Consider the following 26,835-nt stretch of genomic DNA (forward strand, 5'->3'; position numbering starts at 1 on the left):
GATCCAAATGCGTTGGCTGAAGTTTTGAACAAAGATCTGAAAATAGTGGAGCGTCTCTCCGGCAAAGGCAGGAAGGGAAGTCTAGACTAGCCATATTGTTTTGTCGACAGCGCATGTCATTATCTGCAGAATAGTCGAGGGGATTTCTCTCTGTCTCTCCTCCTACTTGGAAATAAAAGGGAGGCGAAACAGCATTGGTCACAGAGAGTGTTTTGTATTGAAGTAAGTGTGTGTGTGTGTGTGTGTTAGTTTAGAATACTTTGGTAGTCATTATTGGAAAGTTGCCTCCTGGAAGATCCTGTGATTGTGTTCAAGTGTGTGTCTGATTCTGATGCAGGAAAAGGAGAAATGCTTTGGAAAATGAGCCCCTAAGTTGGGAATTGTGTTGCAAGGAATTCCTGCATGTTCAGAATATTTGCAGGTGGGAGGGGCCTCCAGGGCCATGCAAAGGGAACCCCCCACTGCCTGCAACCCCCCCCCCCCCCCAAGTCTAGAGCTTATGAATGGCCTGAATACAATAAACGCCACTTTTTTCTCCTCTCCCTCCCTCTTGCAAGCCCTTCTTTACCTCTCTGAGGATTTCTGGGAATGTGATGTATGTGAGTAAAGAGAGAGAGAGAGAGAGAGAGAGAGTGTGTGTGCGTGTGTGTGTTTGTGTGTGTGTGTCAGAGAAGAAAATGAGTGAGAAGGAGAGCACTTTAGTCAGTGTACCTCAGTGTGTGGACTCTTTATACATCATGTTTTGGTTGTGTGTATGTGTGTGTGTGTGTGTATATGTATGGATTTCTCGCCTGCCAATATGAGATGTGTGTATCCCATGTGGAACAGGATAGCAGCTCCCTGAGGCCTGTACTTTGGCTGGGCAGCCAACCCAGGGTCATGTGAGCTTTCTGGGGTGTGAAACTCTAGGAGTGGCCCATGAGAGATCAGCTCCAGGTCACCCGCACTCGCAGCGAAAGACACACTCTCTGTTTCTCTTGCAACAAATAGCTCATAGAGTAAATGCACCGTCATAAACTGAAAAGATCTGTCTCCATTCCCTCTCCCTCTCAGTCCATCCACAGTCTATGAAAATCTCGCAAAGACATCTCACAGTACCCTCCAAAAATGTTTAGCCATCTGTGAATGATTCCTGACACGGGATCTCACTCGTGACATCTGGCACAAAGCTAATATTCATAACCCCTATTCCTCAACGCAGCAGTGCTTCTATGAAGAAATTATTAGAAAGCTAAATGTCATTATTCTCTTGCGCTGTGCTAGGAGTGATGTGTCTGACAAGATCGCTGTTCGCAGATGACTGACTGGTGAATCCGCGACTGTTAATTTGCCAGGCAGCAGAAAAATGGCTGACACCTCAGAATGGCACGTGTGCCCGCATGGAGGGGGGCAGGTAGTACCAATCTCTGTCTTACTCTGAGAGATGGTTCATAATCAGATCATAACAGATTAGCCTAGATACTGCTTGATAATGTCAGGGTACGCCTTGAGACAGAGAGATGTAGAGAAGTGATAAAGACACAGGAGAGGGAAACGAAGAGATGGAAGAGAGGACGCATCTCTTCCATCTCTTTAGTGCCCATTAGTTGAAGAGGAAGACTGAAAACATCAAGACTGATAATAGCAAACTAAGTTAACCTGGTTTACCTTAATTTTTAACCATATTTAATCAGTAAAGTATGATGTGTGACTCTGCTTGATTTACAAAGAAAGAAATCTTCAAATCTACAGTGAAGAAAGATAACAATGCCTCATCTTACATCTCCAACGCTGCAAATATCCTCTATTCCCACCACACACTCCAGCAGACAGAAAGAGAGGGGAGAGAGAAAAGTAATGAAGTAGGAAGGAGGGGAAGGCAGGAATGAAACATGAAGTGGCGGACAGACTTAAATAAAAGCCATCCAAGCTGAATGAGCATAGAAGAAACTGTCTGTTTAGCTAATGCTAACGACGCCAGTGAAAATGCATGAAGAAAGCTAACCTAGTTTTTACGTCATTATCTGTTTGCTCACAGTGTGTGTGAGTGTGTGTGTTTGTGTGCGAGTGTGAATTTGTGTATACAGCGTGTGAGGGGACTGATAAAATATTCCTTCCCTTGGTTGGCCCCGGGGCATTTCAACTGCCCCCGGCTCCTTCCAGTCACTGGCCTGCTCCCTAATTGCCACATGCGCACACGCACATACATATACACACATGCACTCACACACTCATGCACGTGCACACACACGACCTTCTATGGCTGAAAACACGCATAAAGAAAAGCGAAGATAGACACACGGGTACAGACGAATGCACATCTTTGCATGCATGCATTCTTCACACACGAACATGCACCCCCACCGTCCTGCATTGATTCACCCCCTTCCCCCTAACAGCTCCTCCTCTAACTAGTTGCAAAGATGTTGTCATGGCCGATCAGTGGGCCAGGCCCAGAGTCGTGCCTCTAGCTTTTCCTCGTAGGGAGACTGGAGATTGTGAGCCTAGCCACCCCATGCTGTATGTATGCAGCCCAGGGTTACAGCCTGCTGATGCTCTTAATGAGCCTCTGTATGGAAAGTGACTGACTGGTTCATTGGCTAACTGGCTTCCTAGCTGTCTGACTAGCTTTCTGATTGACTTGGTGGCTTCAGAGACTTGCAAGCTTATTGGCTGACTAGATGGCCTTACTGGTTGACTAAAGGGACAACTGCCTGACTGACCAACTGCAGGTCTTATTGGCTGAAAGATAACTTGACATGATGTCGCTGAGGCCATGTTTAAGCTTATGCAGATACATTTAGAACAACTGTTTACATGTTTTACATAAGTATGCCCAAGATGCTTGGGCCAAACATCAGCACCGATTGTTTTTTTACATAGCACACACAATGGCAACGTCAACGTTTCAGACAATCTGTAACGTTATGTTATTTACTCCTTCAGCTGCTACATCTCAGCTACGTCACTGCTCCCTCTGTCTGTATGATGCATCCAGCATGGGCTACAGGCATCAATTGGCAAGCGTAAAATTGTTTATCGAGGATGGCCTCTAAGCATAACAATGCTATGTATGTTTTCAGATGTATCTATTTGTGAAGACTTTTGTGTAAAAGTCCTGTTTTTCATGTTAGAAAATGTCAGCTTCAAAGGCCCAAATAGAGGAAAAAATTATCTCCATTACAGCAGACATGTCCAGACTGACTGTCCTGTGTCTGATTTTTTTCAACTGATTAACTCCATCTCTTCTCTCTCCTATTCATTATTTTCTCTTCCTTCATTGCCCCCTTCAGTGGCTTTAGTTTTTTTTCACTCTCTTTACTGCTCTACATTTGTTCCTCTTCATTCTCTCTTTATGTCCACCATGTCTTATTTGCTTTCTTTGCCTGTTTTACCCCCCCCCTCAAGCTGAGGTAACACCACTGACATTTTCCCAACATGGCTGCCAGACACAGCTTCAACACCTTTCCTGCCTCACCCTTCCTCACTGCCACAGCCTCTCTCTTTTCTCTCCTTCCACCTCCCGCTCTTTCTTTGCTTGTTGGGGCTAAAGTAAAGCAGAAATTAGCCCCAGAGCTTGCAGAGGTGATTGGTATCAAATTGCAGTGAAAATGGAAATGCCAATAAAATTGACAGCCCTTCTCCTGTCTTTCTCCTTCCTTTCACCCCTCTAGGTAAAGTAAGTGTCTATAGGTCAGACTTACTTAGAGGTATTGGGATGGGATAGGAAAGAAAGCAATATTTGACAGGGTTAGGATTTCCCTCTTTGGTTTAGGGCTTTGAGTCATAGGTGGAAACAATGCTCAAACTTTGTCTAAAATCTGTAAAATAGGGGTCAATCTAATGTATGCTTCCTCATCCTTCATTTTGTGCAGACGCTTTGAGGAGATGTTGTGTGTGTTAGACATGAAAAGTAGTGTTTTTAAGCATGGTTCAAAATATGAGCTGGATATGCTATGGCTGGAGAGTGTTTCTCTCACATTATGCATCATTTTGGTGTGTGATTAATTATTGATCAGTTAGAGGTCTTTGGGGTCATTTTATATTCTGTAGAGTCACGATTAAGAGCCTTAAAGATTGCAGTTACTACTTGCATACCATTTTATTCACCATATATCAATAGATAAGTTGCAGTACTAAAACATATGGCTGATACAGGACAGTATGATATTAATCTTTGTGGGAGTTCAGTGGCAGCACAAAGGTTAGAGAGCAAGCTTGTGATGTTTCGATTACTGGACTTGGAAAGAGCACCTGAGAAGGAGATCTCTGTCCTCGCTGAGTCTTCTGATCCTCATTATATACAGATTAAAGAAAAGGCAGAAACCATGAACAGTATATGATACAATAATAAAAAGAAGCCTTTTGATCAAACAGTGTACAGGCAACACGCCCTTGTCGCAGTTTTCTCCCAGCATCCCACACTTTTATTGTTCATCCTGTGCTTTCTCTGTCTGTTTTTTCTCTCCCTTGTTTCCCCTTTTCTCTCTCTCCCTCCCTTCCTCCCCATGCTTCTCACGATTTCTCACCTCTTCCCGAGTGTGCCTGCTCACCCACTGTCGCCCACATGCATGCATACTCACTCACTCACTCATGATCCAAGCTGGTACTCTGGCCGTTTGCTTCTGTTTTCCCAACTCGCATGGGACAAGCCCCTAGGTTTGTTATTGTAGGCTTTGCTGAACATGAGCCGGTCTTTACGACGGATTGAAAGCATTTGCTTCCAATGAAAATCTGGTCTTAGATTACAGGGCCTCGGCTCGGCTCACCCCGTCTTTTCCAGCAGGCAGAGAGAGAGACAGACAGAGAGGTGGGTGTGTATCAGGCCTGAAACAGTAGGCAGAAGAAAAATAATTTGTTAAGCTCAGGCTCAGACTGCATATGTCCTGAGCTAATTATGTAACTGAAGCTTGCAACATAAGTGTGTTTTTTAGATGGTGAGAGGTGTGGGAGCAGGATGTAAGGGGTACATTGTCTGATTGGGTTCGCATCATGCTGAAAAGGTTAGTCAGTGAATCTATTAATGGATTGATAAGTTGACAACAATAATAAGGTAACTGCTTATCAAGAAAACATATTTAGCAGTTCCAGGTGTAAAGATTTGCTGTTTTTTTTTCTTTGTTTAACACACTGAATATCTGGAAAACAAGGATTTTTGACTAAGTCAACCTCGGCTCCAAGAAATTGTGATGTGTTTTTTCCAAAATATGATATAATTTAATCAGTTATTCAGAAAAAAATAACCAGAGGTTCCATCATGAAGATAATCTGTGGTTGCAGGACTTTAGAGTTGAAATTAGAAGAGTGAATGTGTGCGCCTGCATGTGCCGTACAAATATGTTTACATGCAATAAACTGAACGAGGGTTGCTGATTTGCTCAAAGGCACTTCAACATTGCCCGAATCCAGCCTGTGACCTTTTGGTGGTGTTACAGTAGCTGAACCCCACCATCAGCTTTACATGCATATGTACATTATTAATGTGCAGTGGGTGGTGTTTGCATCAATATCTACGAAAAGCGAGCTTGTGTTTTATCCCTCCCCCACCCTGCGCTAGCGCCACCTCCACTTCCACACGAGGTTCATTAGAAAGGCTTCAATATGTGTGCATATGTATCTCCTTCTGCCAGAACAGTTGAGAGACAGAGAGAGAGAAAATGAGAGCTAGCCAAGAGTGTTGTTTCGTATGGATCATTGAGAGCCTCTCTCTCCTAATGGTGTATATAATTCAGGTGCCCTCCAGGCATGCTTTCAGGAATTCTTTTGCCTGAGGTAATGGGGAGCAAAGGCCCGGGTTTTAGGCCCTTGATTATTCCATTGATGTGGCAGGCTGGAAAAAAGTCATCTCCAACCGGATTAGCGCCAACATCCCTATTAATTATCGATGAATCGGGGGCTTAGGGTTTAGATAGGTGCTGGGTGTCGCCCTGTGCAAGTTAGCGGAGTGCAGGCCCGCTCGAATGCAGTTATCTACTCCCGCCACAGTGAATAGAGCTAGAAGCTTTAGAAGTGCTTTGTGTGTAATCAATAAATAACTGGATCCAATTCTGTGCACTGCTTCAGCATTTTTTTTTTTAAATTTTCTCTTCTTTCCTTCCCCTCACTTCCAGTCGAGAGACAGGTTGTGGGACAAAAGTCAGTTATCAGCCGCTGAAATTTCGAGCAGAGAGGGTGCCAGTTGTTTACCTCGCCTCATGTTTCTTTTATGATTATCGTTTTCATTGAGGGTGGCTCGCATTTTTGAATAATGATAATAACAATTAGGCTTTTCACAGCCACAGATGGGAAGAGCCTCTTTCTCTCCACTGGAGCTGCATAGAATGCGTGCAGTAATTGGGTAGTTTTGAAGTGCGTGTGTGTGTGTGTGTGTTGATGTTGCTGAGTCTCAGTGCAGAGAAAAGAGCCATGGAGCACCTTTCTTTCACTTTTCCTCTCAGTGCTCAGATACTCTAAGCTGTCTCAGTGTTCCCCTTAGGTGAGGTTAACTGGCCTTAATAGAGCCTTATCAAAGCCCTACAGGTTGCTGTAAGCAGCCATGACGCCATTGTTATGAAAAGCAGCTAGCTTTGTTAGCGTTGTTTGTGCCTCTGACTTCCTTTTTTCCCACCTATTTTCCTTTTATTTTCTGCCTTCCCCCTCCTCGCAACCTCCCCTTTTGTAGTGCTGTGTTACTCTTTCCACCTCAGGTAAAATGGCAGAATGCGCCGGGGCGACGCTTCAATAACTATTTTCCCCTCAGGATAATAAAGACTAAATCTCTCTGTCATTTTCAATTCTGCGCAAGCTTGGATGGGAGAGTGGGGAAATGCGACCTTACAAGTCCTTTGTACTCTCGTTCTCCCTCTCTTTCTCGCAGAAAGATGCGAGCGCTTGCTGTGTTTTCAAGTGACGGGGGGAGAAAAATGAAAGGCAGGGTTATTTATAAATGTATTAAAAATGAATGCATTTATGAGGTGCTGTTTTCCAGCCATTCTCTGCTTGCTATTGTTGTGTCTCTATACCCCTCCGTCTGTGCATACAAAGCCCTCCAGAATTCCTTCGAAATCGCATTTATTCCCTTTGAACGCAGCGCTGCAGCAAATGCAGGAAGTAAACAAACTGTGTGTCTGATCTCTGCTGTCTCTTCCTGTTTCTTGTCATGTGACAGGTGATGGCCTGGACAACAGCGTGGCTTCACCGAGCACAGGGGATGATGATGACCCGGATAAAGAAAAGAAACGCAACAAGAAGAGAGGGATCTTCCCGAAGGTGGCCACCAACATCATGAGAGCATGGCTCTTCCAGCACCTAACAGTGAGTTGAATGAAACAGCATTTGTTCTCAGTCACTCTCTGTTTCATATCACGTGTGCACTGAACTTCACTGCGCAGCCACAGGCTTTCTTACTCTTACACTCATGCAAACACACACATTTTCTGTCTTCCCGGCTCTGCTCCCATCTTATTTGACACAAACACACATGCACACAAAGGAACACATATACGCACATGCTCACATTCATCGATACTCGCATATGCACCACCAAAGCCCCCACCCCCGGCCCTGCCTCCCCCCCCTTCTCCACCACGTATCCCTGTTCGTACGGTGAACACTTCAAAGACGCAGGCCTGTGTAATCTGCCGGCGATCTCAACAGCCTGCGCTCTCGCTCCTCATCTGCTGAAACTGAATAAGGTTGAAGCCAAGGAGAGACGCCCCTGGCCATGAATGCAGATACATAGATGAACCTTATTAAGAACAAATCTGTCATTATTTAACAGATGCCTGGGATGCTGCAAAGGCCTGTGGTTTGGCTTTATTTTCACTCAGTTACAGCAGGGAATACCATTGCTGTCGTAGCACCAGCTGACAGCGTCACAAATTGTTTTGGGGAGGGGGGGGTAGTGTGGGAAAAAATGTACTTTGACACTGGAAGATACAATTGTGCCAACAGTAAATCTGATGCTGTCTTCTTTAACACGAGTTTCTGTCCTTTCAAACATGATCAGTTCACCAGCCACAGTTAGTGCTGCCAGCATGTCCACCGAGGCAAAGAAGGGAGATAATAGAAACTTGTTCCCACGTTTAGCTGAAGTGTACTGTAATTTATAGGGCGTCTTATTAAATACAGATTTTGCACCAATGGCTTCATGAAGGAGTCACTTTTTTAAGGATTTTCTCCTTAGTTTACCACTGATAAACTTGAGAAAATGACCTGTCAGAACTTTGAAGACACTAATTGCCCATATGTTCAACTTTCTGAAGTTGGTAGCGTGGTAACAGATGGTAGAAATAATTTAGAAGCAACCAAAGCAACTGAAAAGAAAAGTTCTTGACATTTATCAAACTACAAAAAGTTTTAGACTTCTAAATCTTTTTTTTAGTAATTCAAATTATACATCACATAGCAATTCAGATTGAATATCAGGCTAGTTTGTTGTCAGAAAGTTATTAAAATAATTAGAATCAAATCTTCTGTATGCTTTGTTTAAAGGAACATAAAAAACAGATCATCTTTACCATGTTTACTGAGTGAAAATCCTGATTACATTTTGAATCTAGTGCTATGTTAAGGAAATGTTTCCAAACTAACTTCAGTCAGCCTTGTGTCACACACTTTCTGCCTATGTCAGGAGTTTGTGGAGAACATGATACAGTTTGGCTGAGTGGGTGTTGGTTTAAATTGCACGAGCCAACAGGGAGGATGCTGGGGAAAGTAATTTTGCTGCTGGATTCTGGATATTGCATGGGCTCCGCTTTTCATTTATTCATCTGTAGCGTTGATGTTGATGATATGCGTTGTGCCGTGTCTTCTTCTGTTTCCAACAGTGTTAATGGCAAAGGAGCTCATTTCATAGCGTACACTGTAGTGTGGCATGTATAGATACTCATAGTGAATATCTCTACACAGAATATATACACACACATCTCACCAGGCTTCTTATACTTTTTGTTTCTCTTGGTGCTCTTCCCTTTCCATCTGACCCTCACCACCTCCTTCTCAAACCACCAGCTCTCCATCACACCTACACACACACACACACCACCGTACACACACATTATACACACTAACCTCTCCTCCAGCTCCCTGACCTCAACCCATACACCCTCTGAAACCTTTGGGGCTACAGAGGAAAGGTGTTTGAAACATGCACACATCCTGTCTGCGGAGATACAGTTCAGCACACACACGCCTATTGAAACAAACACACACACACACAGCAACGCACCTACTGTGTCATATTACACCATGAGTTGGGCTTATGTGGGGCTTCTGCTCTGTTAGCGCTCAAACAGTGGGAAGGATATAAGTGAGTGTCATGGGAGAGAGGGAGAAGAGAAGAAGAAGAAGAGGTGGAGGAGAAGGCGAGGGGGTGAAGAGAGGCATAAAGAGGATCCATCAACCTTTTTCCCTCTCCCAGGCAAAAGAGAGAGTGGCTAAAACATGCACACACACACACAGGCACACAATGGCACATAGGGTATATTACTTTATGGTCCTCGACAGAAAGCTGCTGTTCTTACAGTGCAAACAGAGCTGACGCTTTCAGAACTGTGAAGTAAACTGAAAGGTTGATGGGAAAAATCACTTCCAATATGTTTACCCCTCTTCACTAAAGCCAAACAGAAATGAAACCCAGGCTGAGAGGAGCAACATCTTCTTTGTTTATGGGAAATGTGGTCTTCATTTGGAGAAACACTGGCATTAACAATACCACTGCTTTCAGATAAATGTTCTCAGTGGTCTCATTTGTTTACACTAATCATTCTTCAGTGTCACCATTAATTTAATCAGCATATGTCCATGTTTATAAATGCTACACATAGCGGCTCTAATGGAAAAACATTTACAGTATCTCTTACAGCGGCAGCATGTCTCTCATAAACACGGACAGCTGATTCAGGCTCATCCACAGCATCATCAGCTGGCCTGCCTTTGTTTCACAGACTGATGGAGGATGTCAGTCTGGTCTCTTAGAGATAGACACAATACCAATTAGGCACACACAGATGCATGCATACACACACGTATACACACACAGACTGATGGCAGAGTGCTGTGGCCCTACACAAACCAGAATAAGGGACTCAGGCTCTGTTATTTCTCAGTAAATATGCAGTGGAGAGGCAATGGGACATAATAGAACAGAATAGGGTATAAGTTTGGTTACCCACCTTGGTGCATTGTGTGTTATGCACCCTCACATTTGGACCCTCAGGGGAGCTCCCATTGTACCGAAGCGGAAAAGGAAGGTGGGTGGCAAACTGAAGCTGTGAGTGCACCAGCAGGGTAGGTAGTAGGTGGCATTCATATGGCTGTTTTGAAGATATTTCTGCATCTCAGCTCACATATCCATCAAGGATAATAATTTCCACTATTCTGGCAGGAGAACTGAAAAACTTTAAAAGCCAAAAGTACAATGTTAGTCATTAACATGGACACCAACATTTATTATTCCCTCGATTGCTGGTATCATCAGTGCCAGCGTCAAAGCTGTCTGTAACTGGAACTGGTAAAGTGACAGATAGAGCAGCGATATTGCATTTGTGATGATGATGACCGTCGCAGCTCACTGAGTTCTCTCCAACACACCCAATGAGCTCATATGTTGTCGACAGCACTTGTGGGACAAGTTCATCAGAAGAATTTGGCTGCCCTGGCTTGGAGCGACTACAAAACATTAGCTTTTACCGACCGTCACCAATGGCTGAACCACGCAGCTCGCTGCCAGCTTGACATGCAGCTGTATGCTTGGTAGGGAACCAAAATAAAGGAGAGGGGAGGGCTTTTCCACCTGGGTCCTTATCTCATTTTGATGTTTGTTTTCCACTGACATTCTTAATTAAACATGTTGTGACTGCTAACAGCCGTTTGGTTTCACGTCTGATGAGAGAAATGTGCAGAAATACTTTTGTCCAACTCGCCTTATGCTGTAACATCACTGCGGATGGGTTTCAACTTGTAGATCCTTGAAAACACTAAAAGAGGATATGTTTAAGAAAATAATTGAAGTCGTAGAATCAATTCTAGAGTGATTGCTTAACTGGCTGAGCCACCTCACTGCTTTGTGTCACAACCAAAGAGACAAGCCGTGAAGTAATACCCAATCTCTGTTTCCTCCAATCCTCCTTTTGTGCAGCGCCACCTACCCCCCACCTCACCCCACCCTTGCCCCTCCCTCCTCACAAATGGTATTTTCTTGTTTAATTTAACAAGAAATGAGTAGTAAATGAAAGCTCAGGCCTCAAATCCCCAACGCGCCCTGTGCTCTGCTCTCCACTCCCCTATGAAAAGGCAATTTGTGAAATTATGTGATAGAGTAATTAGATGGAATTCACCCCCGCCTCCCCACTACACCCGCCACCCATTTCCCCCTTCAGATTGTTGCCTTGCTAAACTGAGGTGTGTGTGTGTGTGTGTGTGTGTATAGAAAGGAAGAACATGATGGTGGTGGTGGTGTCGGTGGGCATATGAGCCTGGCAGACTGGGACACACACACTCATACACATTATCACTAACACTCCCTCATTCTGGCTCTCCTCCACTCCTATTTGTACACAGACTGAGAGTAACGAGGGGCAGCCGTGATCGCAGCTCATAAAAGAAGGCAACCCGCAAACCCACAATGAGCTGCCTCCACCCCCCTCCTTAAAATGTGTAAAACGCACGGAGACAGAGTATAAAAAATTCAACTGGAAGGCATAATCCCCCGTTAATACAATTAGAGTCTAATTTAACCACTCGTGTACGCTGCAGATGTAGTCGAGTTGGGGGAGCGTTACCCCCCTTGGAAATGTTTTTTTTTTTTCTTCCCCCAACACAGCAGCGTGCAGCAGGATTTTGAGCAGAAACAGGTGTGAAAAACAATATAATTCATTTCTGCGCTGGCACTGGAGGCCAGGAGCTTTGCCTCTGTGGGCTCTGGGTGGTGGAGGACTCCAGACTGGTGTGTGCAGGGTGGGAGGAGGGTGAGAGGAGGTGATGGATGGATGCATTGATTGGTTCTCCTTGTATTTAAATGTCTCTGGTTGGGATCAAACAGAACAAAGAACAACAGGGCAGAGAACAAAAATTGTTTCCTCTTCATCTGTTGGATGAGGGCGCCTGTGATGTTGAGTTTAGTAAAAATTATTGTTGCTGAGATCGTAAAAAGCATCACTTCTGGGGAAATACGTATCAGAAACAGTGAAGTGTTTTTTTTTTATCATAGAGTGTGTTATCTGTTCCTGATAAGAGTGTAATCAATATGAGCATTTATCCGATTGTTAATGGAGTGTGGTGTAAACTGAACACCTATCAGCTCCTGAACTTCTCTGCTGAGAGAACACAAACCAGCTATGTAAAACCTCATCTAAACAGCACAAGGGAGAGGAAAAAACTTTCGAGGTTAGAGTTCGCTGTTGCCTCGGATGCCATTAGTCCTCTGCAGTTTGTTGCTGAAGCTCGGGCATGTCAGCACCCTGATCACCTGGGCAAACCCTGACCCGTCACTGTGACCCACGCCTCGCAGGGTGCTATCTGATGGTTCAATCAACTTTGTACACTCAGTCCTCATTTTTACAACCACTGCCGTTTATCTGAAGTGTGTTTGTAGACATTTTCACCCTTTTTTCCGTGGTCATGGTGGTAAAAGGCAAATGTGGAAGCAGGATGAAACACAGTATGTGCAGTGCAATACTCGAATCGAATCCAGAACACAGAGACGTTAATGCATTCTTCACGGTTGTCCTGTGACTGTTGTTAGACTTGTTTGTCTTAGTTATCCTCTGCACAAATTAAGTTTCTCATGAAAAATAATTTCAATTGATCGTCCAAGTCGGCAGGACGCCCCGGTAATAACTTCGAACAGACATCAGGAAGGGAGTTTAATAGGAAAATATCTGCCGACTTTTTATGTGCTTTCTTCGTTTATTCATAAATGACAACAAAGGCACGATGTTCACCCTGATACTGTAAAGAAATATAGTGGCCTGTGTGGTCTGGTGTCTCAGATTAGGTCTTAATTCAATCTAAGTGGCAGTCAGAATCTTAGGCGCCACTACATTAGGATTTCAAAGAGGTCCTAAGAGACGACAGACAGACAGATCTGCCAAAGTCCTGGCATGACTCTGTGATGAGACAGAGTGAAAAACATGAGAACAAGTTAGTCTTATTCTCAGCATTTTTGTCCAGTTTCAGATAGTTTATCTCGAATGGATTTGGCTTTGGACTGTGAGTGTGTGTGTGTGTGTGTGTGTGTGTGTGTGTGTGTGTGTGTGTGTGTGAGAGAGAGAGAGAGAGAGAGAGATAGAGAGAAAAAGATTCATGTGTGATTGTTTGTAGTAAGGCATTTGGAGGCAAAGACATGTCCGTACCAATCGCAGGAGTGATCGGTGGTCAAAGAGGAGGCAGCTGAGTCAACCTGCCCACCCCCACAATATACACACATACACACACACACACACACACACACACACACTCACGTACACACTCATACTGTGCCCCAACCCCCACATTACCCCACACCTTGTAATGAAAACATCATCAATTATCCTTCTTGACAGGCCCCAGGGACCAAAGGCAGACAGCTCTCTTTGGGGACTTCTCTTTGTGGACTGACCCACACAGATATGCAGACTTGCTACTCACACACTTTGCAACTATTTCATGGTTACATGTATGTTTTTTTTTCTTCACTGTGTGTATTAAAAGCTCACAGGCTGATGACCCATTGTTTCCAGCAGGGAAGATAGTGGTCCATGGGAGTGGATGCTAGATATTAAGTTAAGATATTAAGTCCACGTGGTGGAGCTGTCTTTGAATGTGTGTGTGTTGTGGGGGGTGGGAGCCAACAGTCCTGATGGGGACTCCTGAAAGACCATCTGTTTCATGATTGATGGATGGAATGATGGATGGATGAGTAGATGAATAGATGGATAGAAGAATACAGTATATGGGAGAAAAATTGACACATGGCAGATGTTGCCAGTTTGGAAGATATCTACTGGTTTGCCGAAATATCATGTGACGCTGACCTTTATGACGCATAGACGGGTCGAGCATATGCTGAGATACATTCTTCCTTGACTGTTGCTTTGTTTGTGCTTTGTGATTTCTTTGTTTAATCTACTCCCAGATGTTCCCCAACCTTGATGCAGATGTAGTTTGTGTGTCCCACTTCAGACCTGCCAGCCCACGTTCAGAAGTTTAGGTTTCTAAGGAGGGTTCAGGTGCTCAGTGACCATTTCAGAGGTATTTCCACCCTGCCAAGAATCTGATTCTGGGAAAAACACTGCATACTAAACATGTTTTAAAGTAACTTTTGTAAAAATATTACACTGAGTACTGGAACTTTTCGTGGTTAGATATTGATTTTTTTCCCCCCTTTCTTTTCAAATCTGTAGTCATATTAACATTTTTTCTGGGTTTTCTCCTACTTTCTCCTCTCTGCTTCTTGTATCATTTTGTCCTCCTTTTTAAAAGCCCTCACAGGCAGTTAACTTTTAATTTACGTCACCTTTGAACTTTTCCAAAATGTCTGCCATAGATCTAGACCAAAAGAAAATGTGTGTGTGTGTGTGTGTGTTGATCTGGCCTTTCATAATAGGGTAGTCGGTGTGTTTCCTTGAGAACGTGAGAACTTTACAGACCCTCAAGGTCGGTCGGTAGCGCTGGAGGGGACCACCAGTTGATCTCGCACAGCTCGCAAGAACACACACACACACTCAAAGCGCAGACACAAACACGTTCATTAGCTTCTTTTTAGCGTCTGTTTCTACAGTTTTTTTTTTCAGATTAGCCGTTCACTCGCCAGCCCAGTGAGAAAATGTTGTAAACAGAATTTTATTTTGTCTTGTTTTTTAATGTTTTAAAAAAGCAACTTTTAATCTCACTCTGAATTTCTCAATTATCTTGTCACCCTTATCTTCCTCTTCTTCTTGCTTTGCTGTCCTCCTTCTTCTTCTTTTCTTCTCCCTTCCCCCCCAACCCTCATACAATTTCATAGTTGGGAAACTATGAAACAGTTCAGTGTGTGGTTTCATTGTTGTATGTCTGAGTGATTGATGGCTTCATACTGAAGCTGTGTGTCACACTCGTACTATTTTTCATTATCAGCTGTATGCGATAAGTGAGTGCGTGTGTGTGTGTTCATGTGTGTGTCCTCAGCGTGAACAAAGGTCCAATAACTCGGATGTGTGAAATCATTTTAGTTTGGTACCCACTAATCAGTTTAAGATGATTTGCAAATCCTGAGAAGAGGCCCACTCTCAGATGTAAACACACACACACACACACACACACACACACACACACACACACACACATACACATATACACTTTTGCGCAGGCCCACTGCAGTGATGTCAGTGCCTGGGTGGGGTGTGGAGTTCCCCACCATCACTGTGGTATTTATTGGAGAGTGAGTGGCAAGTCGTCGTGTGTAAGAGTCAGGGAAAAATATTGTCATAACTCTGTGGTTAACTTGATGGAAAGATTCTATCCAGCACTTAAAGATTAGCAATGTTAGCGGTTTACCCTCTCGTTCTCACTGTACTTCAGAATGCTCTTTTTTTCTGTTTAAAACTCCCTAAATGAAGCTTTGGCAGTAAAATGTTAACCAGCGTTCAAGAAACAGAGTTTAGCATAGATTCTCTGTGTAGCATGATTTTTGTTCAGCTAGTGATATATTAAATCTGCTAAGTGTGAAATCACATTAGCGCTAGCGTTTAGCCATTATCCATTAGGTTGTGTTTGGTGATCCAGAGGATTGTGGGATCTTTTCTGGCTGGAGTCAGCAGCTCAATACCTTTTACTTACAGCAACTGCAGCAGCCTGCCCTAGATACATTTGGGGTGTGTGTGTGTGTGTGTGTGTGTGTGTGTGTGCGCATCTGTGTGCGATTGCATATGCAGTTTGCTATTATTTGTATGTGTCACTTTCACATCTCTTTTGCAAGTGCTGTGTGCATGAGTGCGTGCATGTCTTTGTGTCTCATTCCACGCGTGTGCTCGATAGATCCTGTGGCTTTGCAGTCGTGGTAATCAGTTTGCGCGCTGGCTGAACTAATTTATCAATTCAGTTCCTCCCACTTGTATTCTCTCCCATGCGTGAACCCTCTCTCGTTCCCCTGCACTCTGTCTCTGTCTCCCTCTCAGACAAAACACTTCTTTCTGACAAACCAGAAGAGTTTCCTATCTTTTATGCATGCCTTCTGCCTTCTCCCTCCTCTTTTCTTCCATGACTCCCTTTCACTCGTTTTTTTTTCCCACAATGTACAGCTGTGTTGCCTTACATGTTAATGGCCTTGAACCATGATATCATAGCAATGCTGGTGCACTTCAGCTGTTTCAAAGGGGAGAGAGCTTTGATTTATAGATGAGATATCTTGTGATATCTACCCATAGCTCATCATTTTACACCTACTTGTCTCATAATGTTATGATTGAAGTTTTCTGCATATAACACTGTAAGGCTCATGATGTGCTACAGGCAGGTTGGTATGGGAGGCGTGACCATAGGCTGGTAGTGTCCTTACACTTGACCGGCTGACCCAAGGTGCCCCCTTGGAGCAGGGTGGTCAGGTGTGTGTTTTTGTGCATGGCAGTGTAAGTGCATCTGTGACACACACCACAGACAAAACACACACACACATGTCCACATGCATACTTGTGTTTATGTGTGTCCAGTGAAGTGGGAGAAATCATAACTAGTGAACCAGGTGGTGGATGCAGACAGGCAATAACTCATGGCAGAGAAGTCGGACAGAGCTGAGGGCTTGGAAGTGGTGGGAAAACCAGCGCAAATGCACACACACACTTTCCTTTTTCTCACTTTTCACTATCCTGTCTTCCTTTTACATCCAAACGTGTTTGTGTTCCTCCTGTGCCTTTCCCTGCATTCATTCATTCTTTCAGTCTTCCAGTACACTTCCTCAACTATATATATTTCACATCACATATTTGTCAGCGTTCTTCCTTTTTCTCTCCTTCCGCTCTCTCTGAGGCACGATGTTGGAGTGTTAGCAATGGCAGGGGGTTGGTGAACAGGGCTGAGGGTGCTGCTCACTTGTTTGTTACAACAGATTAAGTCATTGATTTGTAAAAGCGGTGCACTGATGGAGAAGGCCCTCCGCCTCTGAAGACGAGGAAGGGGAGAGAAAGCAGGAGAGGGAGATGGAGGGATGCGTTTGGCTGAGCAGAAAGAGGCGAGGATGTTAAAATCGAAGATGAGAGGCAAGAAGTAGAGAGAGGAGTTAAGTGGAGGTGGGAGAAAAGGAGGCAGCATGAGATAGTTAAGTAAAATGCTAAATATAGAACAGAGGGATGGAGGGGGTGGGGATGGGTTAGAAAGATATGGAGATAGAGGAGTGAGGGGAAGGAGGGAGGGATGTAGCTGCACTTTGAATGACAGATATATTAGAGAAAGTCAGAGGAGGTAGAGTGAGAAAGCTTTATTGTTCAATAGGACTCGCTGCTTTTATTCTTGCCACTCTAAAGAGCATAAGGGAGCAATTGTGAAATACCCTTACCTAGTTTCAGCATTCCCCCAACCCAGGTTCTTTCCATCCCCCTAGGGGCCAACGGTGAGTTTCTAATTAAAACGTTGGGGGCAAAAGGGTAATTATGATAATAACATAATAATATCGCCAGGGTTATTAGAATGTTCTGTGGTCCCCAAATTGCTTCCTCAGAGAGATCAGATTTCAGTGGAATTATGTAAAGTCAAATTTCCTTGAAAGTCAGGTGAAATGAAGTGGATTCCCCCATGGTCGAGGTGCAATCTGAGAATATGATTCCCTCTTGTATGTCACGGACACGGAGTCTAAAAAAAGCTCTTTAGTTTCTCACCACAGTGACATACATCCACGCATACACACACACACACACACACACGCTCGCACACGCACTTTCTTCCAGGCTCAATTTAATCAGACAAGTTTGTGTGTTTTGGATGTATACGTGTGTGCTCGTATTTAATAGTTTTTGTTTGTTGCTTTGAACTCTCCCACAGTTTGTTTCTCTGTATAACGAGCTCCGTGTATTGTAGCTGTCTGTAACCAGAGAACATTTGTTTTTAAGCTTAGAGATCACTGCTCAAATGCTAGCTCCAAGCACTGTAGCTTAGAGCTATAGCATGCTGGTCCTCTGAGGGGCATCCCGCTGTTTTCTCTCAGCTTTCTGTAGTACCTGACTGGGATGAGGCTTTGTGGATCCCTCCTACTCCCCATTTACACACCCCTCCATCCCAGGCAGCCCTGAGGCAGCCCACCTCTTCCAGCTGTGGCTGCCGTTCAGTGCGCCGTTTGGTGCAAGCGCCGATTGCTTTGGAGTGCCTCCCCTCGCTCAAATAGGCAGTAATTATGGGCTTAAAGAGGTTTAGTGGTCCAGCAAACTACATAATCACCCCCTGAATTAGCCCCAGCTCATCAGCCTCAGTTCAACGAGCAGCGCTTACCACTAGCACTAGCTAGCATGCTGCACCCCCTTCCCTTTATTGCACAGAGGGAAGCACAGCAGCAGGTGTTGTGCAACATCCGGCCCCCTTAATAAATTTAGCCTCCCCTGAGCTGGAATAGGGAGGACTAATGAAGCACGCCCTCGCTCTTAGGGAAAGCAGCCGGAGACACACACATACAGCACACAATATAAGATGCTTTCCTTAAGTTTCAACAGACCTCACCCTTTACATTCTGTGTTAAACACAACAATGCAGCACTTTGTTTAGACCTGAAACTTGGTCATGTGCATACATGCTATAAGCTTCAGTATACACATAGGGTAGAGACCCACCCAGCTGTAAAGCACACGGATCATTGTTCACACCCTGCAGCACAGCAGGAACAGCTACAACCGTGGTTGCTGCCCTGCATAATGTTATTGTGCCTTTGGAGTTTTAGAAAAGCGATGTATGATGTTAATCATCAATTATCATGGTGGAGAAGTGCTGTACATTGTCTAATCCACTTTGTACTAGAGCTTTAATGACATACTTCTCACCCTTTGCTACACCAACTAACTAGATTTATCTCTTTCCCATAGGCAAGAGCGTTGTAAGATTTCCCTAAATCAACAAAAGCTGTTTTTTGAGAGAGAAAATGCTCATTAATGAATGAAAATGCCAAAAACATCAGTTTTTTTCTTTATCTCCAGAAGATTTGAGAGATTTGATGACAAAAACAGTTTGAAAGGGGGCTTCTTTGCCAGTTTTGGTGCCAATAATGAGTTTTTTTTATTTTTTTATTTTTTATAAAAGGTGTATTATTCATGCTACAAACTTTGAGTTGGTCTACCTTTGCATTTTACATTTACACAGGTTTTTTTTAATTTTACAGGCATTTACATTACAGGCATTACAGGGGACACTCTGAACATCTCATCCTGTAGTTGGTTCATTTCAAGTCGCTCAAAAGATCTGTTTTTGCTCTGTTTTGTTATTTTGCTTTGGAGCAGCCTGAATCAGGAAATTAGGTTAGGGGTGCTTTGTTTTTTTTCTGTTGTTGTTTTGTTCACTCTCACCCGCTTTTCTTTTTTTCTTTAATCCCCCCTTTCTCCCAGAGCCAGTTTTGTTGCTGGGTCCCTGCTCCCTAATGAAGTCAAAGGGATGTCAGTCGATGCCACCTACACAGAAAGGAATTTGAAATGGCGTAGCTTTCACAGCGCAGCGTGAGCGCACACACAGAAGATGAAACTTCCACTGAATGAACAAGAGATTTTTGAATTTGGAAGCTTGTTGTGTGAGATACAACAGACTTACAGTTTGGAACACTTGTTTTAAAGTCTGCATGTGCTCATGGTTCTGGGCATTTGTTGTTAGCATAACAATGTCCTTGCCTCCCCAAATATTTAAGGTAATCTCATACACGTCTGGCAGCAGCAAGGCTGCACTTCCAGTAAACTTTGTGTGTGTGTGTGTGTGTGTGTGTGTGTGTGTGTGTGTGTGTGTATGTATGTATGTGAGTGTAAGACAGTTTGGTATGATACTCTGATGCCCTTCTAGCCAAAAGGCCCCTGGATTAGCCGTCAGGCATTCCTGATGGGCAGCTCAGTTTCCACAGAGATCTGACCTGGGAACAGTGAGGGGAAAAGACCTGGCTTCGGCTTTTCACTTGTACCACAACTGGTACATGCGAGTCAATAACGATGCATAATGTTGCTGCAAACCTGCTTGGTGTTTTAGCTCATTGGGGTGTTCTGTGTCAGGACACTTAAACTGTGTTTCTAAGTCAGTAAAAGCAAATTATTGATTTAAAAAAGTACACCAGAAGAGTAAAATGTTCCATATTAAAAGTTCCAGTGTGTTGTTGCAGATTACATCCAACTAAACTCCCTCATCTCACTTGGTGCTAAAAACATGCAAAATGCTAAACTACAGAGCCAGCAATTGATTTGTCTGTTCTGGACTGGAAGAAGAGGACATACTCTGTGTGTAGTTTTAAAAGGCTCTTTTTAAGGATTCAAAAACACAGCAATTCTTATTATACACAAAGTAAAAAAACAGTTATGAATGTTATATTCCTTTTGTGTTCTTAAATCCCTCAAGCTGGACATTTAACAAGTTGTTTACTGTTATTCAGTGCATTTTGAGGCATCCTTGTGCCTTGTGGCAAACCGGAACCATTTGGTGGTAAAGTAAGCTATCTTAAAATACCATCAAGCCATGTCTGTTATCCACAGATTGTGCAGTGTCATGGTGTCTTTTTGAGGGACATCACATGACTCACAACATATGATTTTCCCCTCTTTTATTCCTCCCTCCATCCTGTTTCATGGCAGCAGTTTTATAAAGCTAATGTGGTGTGTCAAGCCTTTTTAATGAGATGCGCAGAGGCTTGGGAAACGGAGCTTTAAATCGAAATATATTCCACCATAACATTGTTATGTGTGCACTTACTTATATCCAAAACATAAAAATATGAAAGGATTGAATTTTACCTTATACACAGTCTTTGTTCATGTCACTGTGAAAGGCTGGATACTTTACCATTTGAGCCTAATCCAAATTAAAAGTAAAAAGTGTTTGGAGCAGTGTGAGGAAGAGACAGCCAGAGAACAGCGAAGTGAACTACTTCTGCTGAGGAAGCAAGATTAGGAGAAGGGAGAACAGCAGAAAGATAAAAGACATTTCTGAAATAGCCCTGGTGGTGAAGTGGAGCAACCTCAACAAGGGATTGACTCAGACTCGTGCTGCCAAGAGATGAAGGTGAAGCTTTATATGCAGTTTCCAAGTTGCAAAAGAATTGGGGAGCTATGACCTTATGATACTTTTTCTGTCAGTAAATGTTTTGGAGCCTTCTTGCTCCCACAGATGAGCCAACGTGTCTTGTCATTGTCACCTTGAGAACATCAGAAAGCGAATGTTTGCTCACATACTGTAAGTCACTCTGGCTTCAGATTTCTGAAACCTAAGTGGAAGAGTAGAACAGGTCATCAGGATCCTAACAGATCAGCTGGTAGGAGGTTAGGGTCAACTATATCTCAAATGGCAAGACTTTATTATTATTATTTTTTTATTAATATTTTTTGTAATGTGGCTATCTAAGGTCACATGAGAGATGAAAAGATGGGATTAAAATGAGATTCTGCAGAGCCTCATCATCATCTATAGCTGATGAAGCATAATTTAAAATCAATTGTTGAGTATATCATTTTTATATACCGTACGACTACAATCTGACTGATTACAATTTCTGTAACTGAAATGGTTGACATTTTTTCCACCGCCCTGCCTAGAATAGTTTTCTCCAGGGTTAGCCATGGGACAAGGGGAGTAAAGAAGGGTCTTGAGGAATATTTATGCTCTTATCTCTTCGTTAAACCCCTGGGGCTCCAGATATCAATTTCCATGTCTCCTCCCCTGCCTCCCTTTTCTCTCTTCCTTTCTTTCCTTCTTCTCTCTATAGTCTATCTATCCCTCTCTTGTTCTTGTATGTGGGGGTCAGAGAGGAAGACAGTCAGACAGGGAGGGGATGTTACTGGTGCTCTGTTACTCACACACACACACACACACACACACACACACACACGACCGTGTTGAATCGACAGGGCCCAGCAAACTCACTGGCTCAAATAAGAGCAAACACAAACAAACACACACTCATGTCCGCGTAGAGACGAACTAGCTAACACAGAGACACTCGAGCGAAAGCTTTGCCTCAAATGGACAGACATACACACACCCACTCAGATTGATAAGACACACAGAAGACAGAAGTGAAAACACACATCCCTCCTGGCACCCACATGGTCAGAGAGCAGTGAGCAGGGTGGAAATTCTCATGAAAGGAGTTGTATATTTGGAGAAGACATATCATTAAGATAGGCGGAGGGAAGGGAGGGAAGGATGCGCAGAAACTTTCCATCTGCTCTTTTAAAGAACATGTTATTGCTTTTCTCACTAAAGGCCTTTCTCTCTCTCTCTCTCTCCCTCAACCCGCTGAACCACAGCCAAAGGCCGTTAAGACACCAGAATCACTCACAGACAATATTAAAAATGGGTGACTTGTTGCTGAGCGAGAAGCTAAATCACAGTGTTTTGACAGATAGGAGCTAATTTAGCGGTTTAGAAAAAAAAGGAGGAGGAAAACAGTTTTGATGTTCTGGCTTTCAGGCCATCTTTTCCTGGTAACTCTTCCATTAACTACGTGTTATTTTGTGCTTGAAGACTCTGGCACATGTAGCACTTTGGAGACTGTGTTATGGACAGGAAGTGGCAGCGGAGGAAGTTTTGAGATCCTTTACTTAAGTAAAAGTAGCAATACCACAATGTAAAAATGACAAAATTACTCAAAAAGGTCATCCATTCACAAGTCACCTAGTTGTGAAGTTGTGCTATCAGCAGAATGTACTTAAAGTATACAGAGTAAAAGCTCTTATAGCTGATAAAGGTGGAGCTGATTTTACCAATTTTATATATTGTTTGGTAGTTTATTCTGTAACCATTAATCATATTATAAGTACAGACTCCTTAAAACTGATACATTCCACTACTGGCAGGCCACCAAACACATTTTTCTCCCAGTGATGCTGTCTGCAATTGAGATTGCGTGTGACTAGTTGTGTATATAGCTGTCTGTCTGCGTGTGTGTGTGCTAGGAAGGACCAAAACAGGGTGTATTTGTGTTGTATTGTGGCCCCTGGCATGGCCGCACCCCCCCAATATCACGAGGAAGACACTCCTGCTTCCACAGATCTATGACACGTAGAATGGACACATTGATCTTTTCATGTTCAGTCAGCTTTTTTTGTTGAGAAGAAAGCCTTTAAAGACACATTGTTCACATGAATGGCTTTAATATGTCGACAGCGAGTGTGTGTGTGTGTGACGTCTGTATGTGAAGTTTTCAATGTGTCAACCCATCATATGACACAAGCCCTAAAGAATAATGTTTTCATACTGCCTAAACATGTGGGCGGGTGAGTGGCGCCTGCTATTTTAATTCTGATGTTATCTGAATAAGGTACAGCATAGGGTAGATTCTTGTGCAGACACATGGTATATGAATGGACAGTATACACACACACACACACACGCACACACGTTAAAAGGCACACAAAAATGGTTGCAGAGAAGAAGTGGACACAAATTTGGCCAGAGGCGACAATGCAATTATAACTTAGCGCATGAAATTAGTCTCCTTGTGTTCCCATTCCCCCACAACCAATCACATGGACAAGGGAAGGCTGGGAAAATCAGCCTCCTCTCTCACTGCTGGGTCATCCCGGCATTAAACACAATCCTGTTCATTATGTGCTGAAAAAACTGTAATGAAAAAAATGAAAATGCTGGCGCCACACTGATTTTGCACGTCTGATTGACAATTAAGTGTGTGTGTGTTCGTGTTAGGCATCCTCTATATATTATACAGTGGCCATAATTGTGGCGCCTATTGTTGGTCACCATGACAGGAGAGAGTAACTGAACAAATGTCAGGGTTCTTTCCGTCAGCGTCGCCTGTTCTTGTCACCAAAATCATGAGGATTTTAGGTTGGTGTTGCACAGCTAACAGCTCCCTCGTTTTGTTGTGGGTTTTCAAGTTTGAACTAATGAAAATCAAATGATTTTTTTTTGTTAACAGGTTGAAATCTTTTTGTATGGAAACTGCCTTGCTGAAAGTGAAGCTGTTTTCCTCTGCCTGAATTGATGCAGAGAATATGAGGAAATTAACAGGTTTTTTAATTTTACTGTAATGTGACATCAAAGGGTACTAATTTACACCCTGGGTTGGGTAAATGAAAATGCTTTTGCAGAATAGATCATTCAGTGATCTTCAGTCATTTCTGTCTTTCCTGAGTGTATACATAGCATTTTGGAACATGTATATATATATATATATATATATAGTTTCCAGTTAGTGCTATCCCTTCAACAATCTATTCTCCCCCCCCCCGCCCGCTCCTCCCTCGTCTCTTACTCTTTTATGGCCTGCCTGTGGTGCTTAGCACAGTCCATGTCTTGTCTCGGTCATGAACAGCACATTGTCCTCCATGAACAAGGCCCCGTGCAACAGTGATACCCCCACTCTAATATAAATCAACAAACTGCCCGAGTTCACATTTATCCAATTTATTCGCTGGATATATTTAAACAGGTGTCTCGACTTTAACTGGCTTCTCAAGGAGGGGCTGCAGTCAGTAGTTTACATTTAAACACCAGACTTGAAGTCAGTTTGGGTTGTCTTACCCTCAGCTGAACTGCTGTTTATCATGCGTCTGTGTCATATTTTCTTCAGACAAATCTAGAATAATCTCAGAGTAACAGAATTGTGCCGGTGCAAACTGCCTTGTCAGAACAAATTCCCCTAAAATCTCAATTGAGCCTCAAATCTCAAGGTGATTAAATAAATCAAATAAGTTAAGATTAAAACAAAAGTTTAACGATCTCTATGCAAAAACTAATTTGTATTAGAAAGATGCAACATTGTTCCTCCCTCTCACTGGAAGAAACTTTGATATTTAGGATTTCAAAGACTGAAAATGAGATCAAATGGCTTGCTGAGTTGGGGGAAATTCCTGTTCCGGTGTTAAGCTGCTAGGCAAAAGGATGAATCCTGGAAGGCGTTATGTATTTAAAGTTTCTTACAGTCAGTGTGGTTAAACTGCAAAAATGATAACAGCAACGTGCCAAACCTACCAGAGTCATGTTGCACAAATGATAAAAGGATTTTACATTCTCTTGTCTGTATTCCATCGGGTTAACCTTACATATTCCCCGCTCACTGATTACATATGCAGCAGGGTGAAGGGGGGGCCATCGATGCGAATATATTTGTGTAAGAGGCTGCCTAATTACCAGAACTGGTTCTCCACTTCACTTAACTTTCTAATTGGCTTGCCTTTTTGGCTGCCATTAATTACAAGATTTCATATTCCATTAATGATCGGGGAGTGCACACACTCACACATGCTTACAGTATACATCCAGATAGACAGACGCACAGGCACGTACTGACACCTACGCACCAATGAGCATGAGCACACATCTCGTTTTCTGCCTCTCATTACGCAGTGTGGATTTGTGTGTGTGTGTGTGCCTGGGTGTGTGTAACCTGCGCCCCACAACAACGCTTTCCTTACTAAAAGGCACATCAAACCCTTTTTTTCAACAAGAATAAAGCTTCATTAAGCAATTTGTGGTCGGCCTTTTCTCATAGATGTTGTCTTTCCCTTCTGCAGCATCCCTACCCGTCAGAAGAACAGAAGAAACAGCTGGCACAAGACACAGGCCTCACCATCCTACAAGTGAACAACTGGTAAGCTCTCAGTATCTCAGAGTTTACATGCAGTCGATTGCAGGGGTTTGTACCCCCAGGCAATCCAAGTTCTTAATGATGGGAATTAATGCGGCCAATCCACCCCTATTTTCGTCCCACACACACACACACACACGCACAGACACAAACACACACACCGCTTACCAAATCGTCCTCACCTAGATCAATCCATCTAAGGAGATATGGCCTGGAGTGATTTTTCAAACCAGCAGTCTAACTCAGCTCAAATACGAGCATCCATGTTAATTAAGAGTCAAACTATCATCTGAAAACATCCAATAAAATCATCCAACATGCAAGTTGGATGATTTTATTGGATGTTTTCCCAGTTATTCAAGAATGATTGCTGAAAAGGTGTTAGCTCTGAGACTAATTATGGGGTTTTACTTCGACTTACTTATTTTGGGTTTTGTGGCTTTTTGTAGCAGCGTTTACTGTGATTAACATTTGTTTTAATCAAGTAGTGAACATCTCATTTAACATTTATTCTCTCTTGTAAAAAACTCCCAAAAAAACAAAAAACAAAACATTTGTAAACTTCAACATGTATTCCTAGTTTATGCACCAAGTTATTCCTCGAAGCTAGCTTAAAGTTTGTTTTAACTTTATCAGAGATACGATGATGACAGATTGGTACTCTGATATTTTAAAAGACAAACTAAAAAGCTGAAACACTTCAAATTTAAAACAAACAAAAAATCCCAAAACGCGCCCGTTTTGTCCTTACATTATACCTGATGATTATCCTGCTAAAATTACTTTATTTGGTGTCCACTGACCATATATACATTATTATTTAGACCTTTTTCATAATTCATTTAGGATTTGAAGTCGTCCTTGTTAGCAAAAAGCCTAACTTAGAAACATGCAGCCCGATTTCTATGCTGCCTTTGCAAATTAATGTTCTGTTAGTGCCAACTAGCCTGTTAATTGGGCACAAGAATGACTGGCCCTCACCATAAAATAAGTTTGTTAACTAGCCGTTTTAACCTTAGGTAGCACTGTAAAAGGTAGAAAGGGGTCCTATGTCCTTGTGCGGCTACTCTTATCAGAGAGATGGCTATCAGCACATGCTTAGTGTTATTAGCCATGTCTAATTAAAGGGGGCTGGAGTCTGGGTAATTGAG

The 26,835-nt window shown here is 43.0% G+C and overlaps 1 protein-coding gene across 4 annotated transcripts in view; it reads left to right on the plus strand.

Moving 5' to 3' along the window:
• The window catches only part of LOC124066420 (homeobox protein Meis1), a 188,137-nt gene that overhangs the window by 139,277 nt on the left and 22,025 nt on the right, over window positions 1–26,835 (plus strand). For all 4 annotated transcript variants that reach the window (XM_046402769.1, XM_046402771.1, XM_046402772.1 and 1 more), the window contains 2 exons: window positions 7,127–7,272; window positions 25,611–25,687. In XM_046402769.1, coding sequence (XP_046258725.1) covers window positions 7,127–7,272; window positions 25,611–25,687 — 223 coding nt within the window. The remainder of the gene's footprint in view (window positions 1–7,126; window positions 7,273–25,610; window positions 25,688–26,835) is intronic.

The sequence above is a fragment of the Scatophagus argus genome, chromosome 10 (genome assembly GCF_020382885.2).
Source record: "Scatophagus argus isolate fScaArg1 chromosome 10, fScaArg1.pri, whole genome shotgun sequence".
NCBI classification, from domain to species: domain Eukaryota; kingdom Metazoa; phylum Chordata; class Actinopteri; family Scatophagidae; genus Scatophagus; species Scatophagus argus.